Source organism: Nuphar pumila, chromosome 8, assembly GCF_984573655.1.
Source record: "Nuphar pumila chromosome 8, dmNupPumi1.hap1.1, whole genome shotgun sequence".
Classification (NCBI taxonomy): Eukaryota; Viridiplantae; Streptophyta; class Magnoliopsida; order Nymphaeales; family Nymphaeaceae; genus Nuphar; species Nuphar pumila.
The window spans coordinates 98705076-98718119 of record NC_143256.1 but is presented as its reverse complement, the minus strand read 5'-3'; the positions used below and the strand labels follow the sequence as shown (position 1 = coordinate 98718119).

The window sequence follows — 13044 nt, the reverse complement described above, 5'->3', positions numbered from 1 at the left end:
CATGCATTGCTATGTCACGGGTATTTCAATTCACTCTCGTGTCATGCGCTCTTGCATGCTATTCTTAATGAAAAAAATCTATAAAAATGGCGCGAGTAAAGAAGTTAGAGATTTTGGTTTGGGAGAATGTACTCATACCTGGATGAAATACTTGCTTATGGACAGCTAACTGGTCGCAGAAACTGGATAAGATTTCAGCTGAACTGGATGCACTCAGAGGAAATGTACAAGAAGATTCAGTTCTGCAGGGACTTGGGAAAGGTTATATCATGGGACTGACCGCAAAGGTAGTCTAATCAATGGTGATATTCCGGGTTTATGCAATGGAACGAATGGTGGCTGATGAATATCTAGTAATTGCTTTTTAAGCTGCAATACCACAATCTTTGAAACTGATGGCTACATGGAAGCAATGGCTAACAAAAAAAATGCAAGGCTGCAAGCACAAGCACAAGAATCCATAGTGAGAGGTCGACAAATCAAACATAACATTAGAAGCACCTGCCGAAATCAATACACTTGTTTGCCATAAAATTAGAAGAAAAGAAAAGCGACATTATTTTACATGCACTGGTACACGAGTTATGTTTAATATAGATAACTCATAGCAAAGCAGAAAAGGAACTTGCAGCAGAAGTTTCTTCATTTCAACATCATCTGTCACACTTTTACAAGCAGGAATATTCTATTTGAACAATATCTCTCATCTTTTATGTAACAGGTATTCACTACAATTGGTACCTGAGTAACCATTTCATTGATTCAAACTAGGTGTTGTCTCCTCATCCTTGCCAGAGGTCCCTTCCACTGGTGCTTTCTTCGCCAATGACTTTGGGATGTCTAGATCATCTTGCGAACACCGTTGCTGTGGATGAGACAGCAAAAGGCACATTTGCTTGAAAAGCACACGAGCCAATCCACCACCACTCTCAAATATATACCCCTCGTACTCACTTACATGCTCAAGTGCATCTACAAGTGCATCATAAACCTTCTGCGGGCAGTTGTCCGGGCTGGGTTTATCATGAAGATAGATGACATCCAAGGTAAAGAATTTCTGATTTTCTGGCCAATGAAACTCAGGCAGTACAGATGATCGACAGTATATGAGGATCTGAAAGGGGAAATTTTCAAAATTTAGCTATAATCATTAGGAAAAAGCAGCGTTCACCTCTTTATTAAGAAACTAAACAGATATATGTAGCAGTCACATATATCACAACTTGATAACAATGACATTTTTTGAACCAAATCTCTTGCCCTAATCCAGTGAAAACACCAGGTGAGGATATCCTCTTGAACATCCTCCACAGTAGGTCAATGAGTCAACCATGCCTCTTAATGAAGATCCCTCAATAACGAGCGCAAGTATTTATGTTTCTTTTCAAGACTGGCTTTAGTATCACTTCTTATGTAGATGAAGCTCTCAAAGAGTCGCTCCACAACAAGAATTTATGCAAGGTATTTGCAGGTCGAATAGCTCCATCTACACACTACATCTAGATCCTTAAACATTGGCTAATTTATGTTTAAATGCTTGAAGTTTCAAATATTTAAAACAGATGCCTAACTTTTCAGGAAATGCCATAAATAGGCACCTGGATTACTTTCCAGTTAAACTGCAGACTAAAAGTTACTTGACCTTGCTTTAAGATTTGTATGCCTCACCATCAAAAGAAATGAAATATAACCGACTTCAACTGCCGACAAAGAATAAGACTTGTAGGTTACCACCACCATTTTGATGGTTGAAGAGAAAATAGTCTCATCTCATGAAAACCTTATTTGCCACAATCCTTCACCTTCTTTGAGACAGCCGACCAGGTAGAACAAAGGAGTTCTGAATGATTAGATTGTGATCAGGCATATACCCAGAGGTGGTAAACACTAATTTGAAACCAAACTCATCAAATTTTAGCTCTTCATACCCTTTCCCTATGTCACATGAGTACAGGTATGGAGGGTACGACACGGCAATTTCAAAAAATGTGGGTACAGAGATACGGCTATATATATAAGAGGGAGGAAAGAGTTTGGGTCTGGATCCATGCAACCCCAAACTATTTCCTCTCTATAAAAGAGGAAAGAGTTTGGGTTTGGATCTACATATGATCCAGACCCAAACTCTATAAAAGGGGAAGGTCTCTCTCTCTCTCTCTCTCTCTCTCTCTCTCTCTCTCTCTCTCTCTCTCTCTCTCTCTCTCTCTCTCTCATAGTTGCAGGAAGAAGAAGAAGAGAGCCCTAAGAAGTACGCTCCCTCTCTCTCGGACAGACTGGAAGGAGGTTGAAGAGGGTGTGCTCTCTCTCTCTCTCTTCCTCTACCTCTTTTGTCTTATTTTTCCTTCTCCTCCTCTTCTTGTTCCTCTTTCGTCCTCTTCCTCTTTCTTCTTCCCTCTCCTCCTCTTCCTCTTTCGTTGTCTTCTTCCTTCTCCTCTTCCTCTTCCTCTTCCTCTTCCTCTTCCTCTTCCTCTTTCGTCTTCTTCTTCCTCCTCTTTTTTTCTTTTTTTTCTTCCTTTTCTTCCTCTTCTTCCTCTCCTTCTCCTTGTCTTTTTTCTTCTTCTTCTTCTTCTTCTTCTTCTTCTTCTTCTTCTTCTTCCTCCCTGCACCGACATCAAAAAACAAAAAATTTGGTTTGGATCAGGGTTGGACCCGACCCAATCCGGACCAGCACGTACCCGTGCTGTGTCCAGTACCGGTACCCATGTCGAGCCGTGTCGACACGGGTACGGCTGCCTAATTGCCGTGTCTATGTGACAACCCTTTCCCATTTTCAACTTCACCCACAACACCTCTCATAAGAATGAAAGAAAATCCAATGAACAAATACACAAATCCCCAATTTTCCATGAGACACCACACAGAATTTAACTCAAAATTTACCATTTTCATCTAGCTTCAGAATTAAAAGTTGACCGGAGTCATCTATTTTGGAAGGGAAAAAACAAAAATTAATAAGAAAACTTAGTGATAAAGCCCATTTTCTAGCAGTCTTCCCACTGATACATCTATCATATGGGTGTTGTACTTCACATGTTAAATGCTAACTAAAGCTGCCTTCCAGAGGTAGCAGAACCATCATCAAGAAATTCCAATATGGACTCACTGCCCAATACGTTTGATCTTGGAGAATAGAAAGTGCACTCTTAAGAGGTTGCATCTTTTGTAAAAATGCAGCCTAAGAGGCTGAAATCTAGTCTTTGGACCAATAAATCCAGTAAATATCATATTTCTCAAATGACGTAGGAGGATCAGAGTAACAGCAAGGCAGAAGAAAGAATGAAATAAAAAATCAGTAGGCCTATTTCTTATCCTTTGTTTCCAAGGATTTAAGGGGAAATACTATCATTTTTGTTAATTAACTAATAGTTAAAGAGCCAACTTGAGATAGGTAGATGGAGACTAACAGAAGCATCCACTGAGGTATTTCTAGAAAGGTATAGGCATTTTATCTCAAATTTCTAAAACTTTAGGTGGTCAAACATTTCTGTCATGCATGCAACTGTGACACATGCTATGTTAAAAGCAACAGCTGCTTTCAATGCATTGGTTGCATAAAAACCAACAGAGATAGTGGGAGCTTTGCTTGCAGCCAATCTAACTTCACTTTGCTCCTGTAGATAAAGTCTACACCCGTAACTTGCATTCTAACTATGGCAGAAAGATGGACAGAGAGCTTGTGTCTAGGATTAAAGTTGGCTCATTTGTCTAGGATAGTTGAAATAATGGTGATGATTGGTTACTGTGCGATCAGGGACAATCAACAGATGAGATTTTGAGAGAAACTCCAAACCCAGGCTGCAAGTATAATTCTCCCAGTGCATAGAAGAACTTAACACCAACTTATCCAAAAGCAGACTTGGTGGGGAAGAAACTTAGTGTCCCATCATCAATTGACCGCTGAGACTACATGAACCCCATAGAGATACCTGTTCACATGGCTGACAACCATATGCTCCGATGTCTTGAGGGATTCAACTAATTCATATTCTCCATAGAGCTAGCAGACACCACAAGCAGTGATACCTAGAGTTTCCCACAATGATGGCTTTATCGTTCTTGAATATTGCTGTTTAAGCATTCAGCACCTCTCTAGCTTGAAAAATTGGTGGCTGTTTTGATGGTAGTAGGAGGGCCATTACATCATTTTCCTGTAATGAAAATGTTGGATTTTGCCATAAATTTAGGTTGGGGAAGAGGCATTATAGAGGGATAGATATGGCTTCATAAATTAGTGAGAAATGTTAACTCCTAAAACTTCATAAAACAAACAGGTAGATAAGCTCATAAGAGTATTCAACAGGTACACAGTCAGGTCCAAGCTTAATTCGGTGAGGTACTCAACAAAAAACAAGGAAAACTCGAAGCCTTTATCATGAAAATTAATCTATTAAGGGCCTTCAACAGATAGACAGGAGCATTCTTCTTTATGCTTTAGAATGACTCTGCTTGGGCCTTTCATGGAGGGAAATGGATATGGGCATGTCTGGTTCCTTCCTCGACAGTTATGTAAAGCTTTAATTAATCTGTGAGAAAATAGTTTATGCCCGAATCCCATTGAACTTGGGTGATACTTAGCATTCTCCTTTGAGCAGCTCAAGGTGGCTTCATAAACAGAATTGACCCACTCGGTACCAGTCTTGTTCATCCATATTGTGCCAGTGATAAATGGTTATTGTGCACAAAATGGATATGTACATCTTTTTCATCGTTGCAGATAGAACTCATGGACTCCAAAGAAGATAGATTAAAGCAAACTTCAGCTCCTTTGTTGGATTATACTAGTCAAATTACTGCCCTTCTCCTAGAATAGCTCTTATTCGCAAGCAAGCAAATTTAACTCATTGGGTGTTCCACCTCTTATCTATCTTTGAAAAAATAAAAACAGACAGTCTGTGTAGAATGGAGCAAGCTTCATATTCTCCTGCAATTTATAAGGTTGTTAATTCCATCACATAAAGAAAATCTAACTACACATCATCTTCCAAGACTTTACATTTGAAGATATTACCACTATAATTTCTGGTCGCAAGCTTCAACTCTTCTATTTGCTATAGTGATGGATGAGCTTACGAGATCAATTCAAGAAAATGTGTCGTGGTGTATGTAGTTTGCTGATGATATTGTTTTCATTGATGAGTCTAGAGCTGGGGTTAATGCTAAGTTAGAATTATGGAGGCAGACATTGGAAGCAAGAGGTTTTAAGTTGAGTAAGAGTAAGACAGAATATATGGAATGTTGGTTTAGTAAGCAACGAAGTAGTGATGGGAGTGTAGTGAAGCTTGGTGAGCAAGAAATACTGGTGGATGATTGTTTCAAATATTTGGGATTTATCATTCAAAAGAATGGAGAAATTGATGGAGATGTAAATCATAGGATAAAGGTTGGGTGGATGAAATGGAAAAGTGCAACTGGAGTATTGTGCGATCGTAGAATGCCATTGCGGTTGAAGGGAAAGTTTTATAGGACGACTATTAGGCCCGCTTTACTATATGGTACGGAATGTTGGGCTGCCAAGAGACATCATATTCAAAAAATGAGTGTAGCTGGGATGCGTATGCTGAGATGGATGTGTGGAAATACAATAAAAGATAAGATTCAGAATGAGGAGATACGTAAGAAGGTAGGCATTTCACCCATTGAAAATAAGATGAGAGAGAATCGTTTACGGTGGTTTGGACATATTCGGCGAAGGCCTAATGATGCTCCAGTTAGAAGGATGGAGAAATGGGAAAATATATTAGTTAAAAGAGGTCGGGGTAGGCCTAAGAAGACATGGATGGAGATGATAGGAAAGGATATGAATGCTTTGAACCTCACTGAGGACATGGCATTAGATAGAAATGATTGGAGGAGAAGGCTTATGGGGAATCGAAACCATCCATGATTCCCCATAAGCCTTTACCCCATATGTGGTGCTTCATGATTGAAGCCCACATTACATAGTTTGTGTCACTTAATTTCATTGAGATGATGGTGACTTTTTCGTTGTCATCCAGCGTTTACAAGGGGTGAGAAAGAAGAAGGATAGAAGAAAAGAAACGAAAAAGAAATAAAAAATTGTATGAGAAGGGAAAGAGATACAATACAATGATGTTGAAGCCCTTCAAATGATACGTTTTGAAGCCGATAATGAAGTGATGAAACACTTCTCTCCAAGTAACGAAACACTTTTGCAAGAACAAGGTGATAACACACCTTTTGCACAAGGGGCACGAAAACCGAGGCAGACTTTCTCCAAAATCTAATAATCTTGCGGCTCTGATACCATGTAAGAAAGTGGTGGTGTTCCACCAAAGCACTTGAACCAAGCAAACAAGTGTCTAGAAAGACACTTCACACAAGACCCATAAAAGGGTAAAAAATGGAAAACACAAGTAAAAAAAGATTTTTATTAAAATGTCCTACAAGTGAGTTACAATGGGGAATGTACCCCTATTTATATTAGAGAGGAGGGGAGATCTCATAAGAAGCTCTCCCTCTAGCCATTGGAGCTAGTCCAACGGCTAGAGTTTGGTCAAGTTCTAACCGAAACTTGACCAAAACTCTAACTATCTAGTTATATTTGAACTAGATAGTTAAAATACAAAAAATAAAAAATACAAAATACAAAAATATTTTACATTTTAACAATCACAATATCATCAACATATATAAGAAGTGTAACAATGTTTGTCTTCTGGTAAATAAAGAGCGAGTGGTCCAGAGAGCATATTCTAAAACCATAGCCTTGAATTTGCATGGAGAAACTTTCAAACCAAGAGCGAGACGCCTGTTTCAACCCATATAGAGATTTCCTTAGCTTGCACACCCAGGAAGTAGGATCCTTCTCGGCATACCCAGGAGGTTGCTCTATATATACTTACTCCTTTAAAACCTCATGCAAGAATGCATTTTTAACATCCATCTGGCTAAGCTTCCATCCTCGATCGACTGCTAAAGATATAATGACACGAATTATGCCCATTTTGACTACCGGACTAAATGTTTCATCGTAATCTTCACCATATTGTTGCATAAATTCCTGAGCAACAAGTCGCGCCTTATATCTGTCAATACTTCCTTCGAGCTTATATTTTGTTTTATAAACCCATTTTGGGCCAACTACATTCTTTCCTTATGGCCGAGGTATTATTTCCCAAGTCTGGCACTCATAAAGAGCTTTCATTTCTTCATTCATAGCCTCAATCCAATGACGGGATTGAAGAGCTTGATTAAAACAAGTGGGTTCATTCTGCTTTGTGAGCTGAGACATAAACAACTGAAAATCAAGAGAAAATGTCTCATAACTCACCCATCGTTGAATAGGATGCCTGATGCATGACGGCCTTTGAGCCGGATCATTAGAGATGATTTCCACATCCCTCGGCCATGTATTTCTGTCCCTTCTAGTGTAGATCTGTCCAGAGAAGCGTTCAACTGGAGGTGGCTCAACTGAAGATGGCTCGACATGCATCTGTGCGTCACCCAACTCCCTACTCAAGTCGAAGGAAGGACAAGTCGCCAGACATGTCTCTCCTGTATTGGCCAAAAGATTTGCGCTCATCCATGAATCATATACCTCTACTTCTCGAGAAGACAACTGTTCGGAGTCATTGATCTGAAAATTCTGCTCATCAAAAATAACATTCCTTGAAGTCCTAATACGTTTTGTAGTAGAGTCATAGCATAGATAGCCTTTGTATTCATCCGCATACCCAACAAATCTGCACTTAGCGGCTTTGTCCTGAAACTTATTTCGCAAAGATGAATCAATATGCACATAACAGACAACCAAAAACACGCAGCTCATCATAAGAGGGATGTTGCCCAAATAAAGTATAATAAGGAGATTTTTTATCCAGAAGTGTCATAGGAAGACGATTTATGACATTAACAGATGTGTGAAAAACTTTTGTCCAGAGACTAATGGGCACATTGCTATCATGTAACATGCTCATCGCACTTTCGACAATATGCATGCGTTTTCTCTCTGCAACCCCATTTTGTTGAGGGGTATGGGGGCAAGAAACCTGTCGACTTATTCCTTTATCCTAAAGAAAGGCAATAAACTCGTTCGATGAATACTCTCCTTCACCATCATATTGTAAATGCACAATATCACAAGAAATCTTTGTTTTTACCATCGAATGGAATTCTCGAAATATTTGAAAAACTTCATGCTTATGTTTCAAGAAATATATCCAAGTATAGCGAGAATAAGAATCAATAAATATAACATAAGAACGACTACCAGAGAGAGAAGGAATAGGGGCAAGTCCCCAAACATCGAAACAAACAATCTCAAATGGCTTTGAAGCTCTTTTATTAATAATATGAAAAGGAAGAACATGGCTTTTGCAGAGTTCACAAGATGACATTTTTTATTCTCTAAAAAGAAACATAAACTAGACTCTGGAAGAAGACCATCAAATACAAGATTTTCAATGAAACCCCGACTACAATGTCCCAAGCGACTGTGCCAGATATCTGGCTTATTACAATGAGATGAATCAAAAACTTCCAATGGACTGAAAGACAAAGACTCTGAAGACGAAGACACTGAAGAATGCTTGGACGGCTCCAACTGGAGAACTGGAACTGAGAGAATCTCCTTGAAGACGTACATGTTTCCTCGTCGCTCCCCCTTAGCGAACGTCTCCTTCGTTCGTAGATCCTTAACATAAACAGAGGAGGGAGTAAATTCGACTGAAGAATTCATATCGTCAACAAGTTTAGCCACAGAGACAATGTTCTTTTTAATATTAGGAGCAAGAAGGACATTGGACAAGTGAAGTGAGGACTTTGACATAGGAATATGTGCACTGCTGATATCTCCCCTTGTTCATTTTGCTTGATCGTCATCTGTGACAATACTGATAACAAAAGTTGTTGCACATCTGCAGATGGCGCTTTTGTGTCCACAGTAGTAGCTGACTTATTCTCAATTTTATTTTATTTTCCTCTGTTCTGCAGATTAAACCAGAGTTACCGGAAGCGCCTAGGTAAAAGGGGAAGCGCGAAACGTCGCGCTTCCGAAGCCTGAGGGGAAGCGTCCCCCTTTTTTTGGGAAGTGTGCTTCCCTTTTATGGGAAGCGCGTTTCCATTCTGTTAGAAAGTGGTTTTGCATACATTAGGTTCAATAATGAACCCATACACATGCACATGAAGTGCGAATAAACCCATTAAAGGGAATAACACAAGCACATAATTTGCTAACACATAAACCCACACAAGGGAAAAAATATGACATAAAGTCATAAGTTGAATATTATTGAAGAGGAAGAATAGGGTAAAAACCCCCTACAATGGAACAAGAGCTCCTCCAAATCTTTAAGAAATACAAGGGGGAGACCCCTATTTATAACACAAGAGAGGAGCCACAAAGGGGGCTCCCAAAGGAGTCGTTGGGAGCCCCCAACGGTCACATTTGTGACCGTTGGGGGCTCCCCAACGACTCTTTGGGGAGCCTCCCTAGGTGGCGCAAACCCAAAAAAAATAGAAAAAGAAAAAAGAAAAAATTAAATTAAATTTCAAACATAGTCCGAATGGAATATGCGTAAAATTGGAAATGTCTAAACTACCCCTATGCCTATAAATAGAAAATATATATATTTTATATATATAATTAGGATAATACATATGCATATATATAATATATGAATATGTATTATCCTTTATATATATAAAATATATATAGTATTACAAAGGTTGAATGATACATTTTAACACCCCCCCCTCAAACTTTGCGTGGGGGAACGAAAAGATTGAAGAAAGCAAGAGGAAGAATCTCAAGGCTTCAAGAGCCTTTAGTCCGAATGCCATTGAAAATGTAAATGTCTTCCTCCAACGTCTTTAACGATGAGCACCTTCCATGATCTATCCAAGGTACTTTCTTTTCCACTTATCTTCAAGATCCTGTGGGACAACAACAAAGAACAAGTAAAAAATATCTTTGCACTTTACTCAAATGGAACTTTCCTCACAAGGTGCAAAATTATATTTATGCAAGATCACATGATAAAATACTTACTTTAGCATGAGGAAAATTTAGAAAAAACAAGATTTCAAAATCATATATCATGTTAAATGGTAAGCGGAAGCAAATTATGCGGAAATGAATTGCAAGAATGCATAATTCATTCATAAGGTCCAACATTAGACAAACATAACCCTATAATAGGGAATAACACAATGGTCCCCTAAGGGGCACCATAGCAAGCCTACGAAGAGGCATAAGTTACATATGCTTTATTGAATGAGATCCTAAAAAGCCATAAAGAGCCTATGCATATATTATCATGAAATGAATTAATACTTAAAGGAATCATTAATGAACATGCTTCAAACATGTAATGAAGTGTTAAACAAGAGAAACGACGTCTCCAAGCATACTTTAGACAAAATAAACACAAGAGTTCACAAGGTTTTAAATCCATTTACGAGGCAAAACGAAGAGTGTTATTTGAGTAGAGAATCTTACCAATTTAGGAAAATCTCACTCAATTGACAAAAACACATTTTGCATACAAAAGTGGCCAAAGAACCATAAGCACTTAATATATGCCAAAAAATCAACTTGATTTTTAAAATATGCATATCAAAAATATGATTCACTTGAATATCTTAAAACACAAGTCATGAATGAAATTTTGCAAATTTCAACAATAGTTCATCCATTACAAACCACTACCTCATTAGTCCTCCAAAACCCATAAATCAAGTGTATAAGCTACTAGATCAAGAATATAAATATAATGTCATTAAAGGCCAAACAAATGATGCATTAAATTACATGTGATGGATAAGATAAGTACCATAAAAAAAACTTTTTCAAAGAACATAATGACATAAAGAAATCATCTTGGGATAATCAAGAGAAGAAAATCAAGCTTTTAACAAAGAAATCACAAGAACCGTAATGGTTCGCAAGGAGAGCTTTAACACAATACCCAAGAAAAGATATTCAAAAATACTTATAGAATTGGGATTAAATCCCATACAACAAGTTTTAATATTCTTTGATTGAGATATGCGGAAACGTACAAAGTGCTATAAGCACTTACAATGTTTTATAATGATTCAACAAAAGAATCAATATCTAAATTCATTACACTTTCACCAAAAGAAATGCGCACAAAAGCTCCACAATGTAAAAATGTCTACGAAGAGACAATACGTATATGAGTACAAATACTTTAAAAAAAGATGTGCACGAAGGCACTCTCACAACACTTGAACAAAGAATACGCAAAAAGCGTAATAATATCAAACATGCATGTATTTCATGAAAGATGCAAATGCTTGAGTCTCTCAAGCTTCAATTATGCAATTTTATGCTTGATAAATGCAATTTAAAAGAAGACCATATTATGGCCAATATAGGCATCCTTAGACATACAATCAAGAGGTTTTGAAATCTTATGTGAAAAATACAAACCAACAAGTTTGTAAAGTTGCATCAATAAATTTAATGAAATCTTTTATATCAAAAAGATGTAATAGATACACTATGCATTCTATATAGTGTGAGAAATTCTTTTAAAAGATCTTTTACAATGGTTCGAACAACCTATTTATCACAAACAATTTTTCAAAAAACCTTTAAATAAACCAAAATCATTGAAACATCTTTAGGAGTTTTCATAAATAGTTATCATTAACGAGAACTACTTAGGATTCATAACAAGGATTTAGATGTGAGAGATTCTTATACAAGAATTATATCAAGATTTTTCCAAAAAATGCACTAAAATCCATAAACAAGAGAAGAACTCAAAACAAATTAGACTTTATATGAGATTAAAGAGTTTTTAAACAAAGATCATTAATCTAGCAAGAAATCGTATTTAAAAAGTTAACTTATAGGTTAATCACGAAATTCTTATGAAAAATCATAAATCTCACATAATTGAAAAACAAATTTGCAAAACATAAATTACTATTATATGTGATGAGAAATCGATAACTATATAACCAAGAATTATATATTTGAACAATAAACAAATTTACCAAATTTAAAAGTAGATATTTTAAAATATACGAACACGCGAAATGTGAAAGGAAATGATTCAACTATCAAAAACACTAAATGTGCAAGAAAAATAGTTTCATAATGCATAATATGTTAAGAAAAGAGATACATACCGAAAGCTTCTAAAAAAAAAGAGTAACAACGAATACTTCACCATTTCTTGAGCACCACGCTTTCCGTTGCGCCAAGAGACAACCCCATCGTAACCGGGCTTTGATACCATGTTAGAAAGTGGTTTTGCATACATTAGGTTCAATAATGAACTCATACACATGCACATAAAGTGCGAATAAACTCATTAAAGGGAATAACACAAGCGCATAATGTGCTAACACATAAACCCACACAAGGGGCAAAAATATGACATAAAGTCATAAGTTGAATATTATTGAAGAAGAGGAAGAATAGGGTAAAAACCCCTTACAATGAAGCAAGAGCTCCTCCAAATCTTTAAGAAATACAAGGGGGAGACCCCTATTTATAACACAAGAGAGGAGCCACAAAGGGGGCTCCCAAAGGAGTCGTTGGAAGCCCCCAACGGTCACATTTGTGACCGTTGGAGGCTCCCCAACGACTCTTTGGGGAGCCTCCCTAGGTGGCGCAAACCCAAAAAAAATAGAAAAAGAAAAAATTAAATTAAATTACAAACATATTCCGAATGGAATATGCGTAAAACTGGAAATGTCTAAACTACCCCTATGCCTATAAATAGAAAAATATATAGTTTATATATATAATTAGGATAATACATATGCATATATACAATATATGAATATGTATTATCCTTTATATATATAAAATATATATAGTATTACAAAGGTTGAATGATACATTTTAACACCTTCCCCCCACGCTTCCCCCGCGCTTCCCCCACGCTTCCCCCGCGCTTCCCCATTTTTTCTATTTTTTCGCTTCCCCCTCGCTTTCGGTTCGCTTCCAAGACGGTTCGGAATTTTCTTCTAAGTAGTCCCACGCTTCCCCGCTTCCTAAATTTTTGAAATTGCCTTGCTTCCCGCTTCTCGTATCGCTTCCCG

The 13044-nt window shown here is 37.4% G+C and overlaps 1 protein-coding gene across 1 annotated transcript in view; it reads right to left on the bottom strand.

Moving 5' to 3' along the window:
* Positions 1–471: 471 nt before the first annotated feature.
* LOC149830033 (uncharacterized) overlaps positions 472–13044 on the bottom strand; it is a 47239-nt gene continuing 34666 nt past the window's right edge. The window contains exon 3 of the mRNA XM_090015686.1: positions 472–1114. Within this exon, the coding sequence (XP_089871812.1) occupies positions 755–1114 (360 nt within the window). The 3' untranslated portion in view covers positions 472–754. The remainder of the gene's footprint in view (positions 1115–13044) is intronic.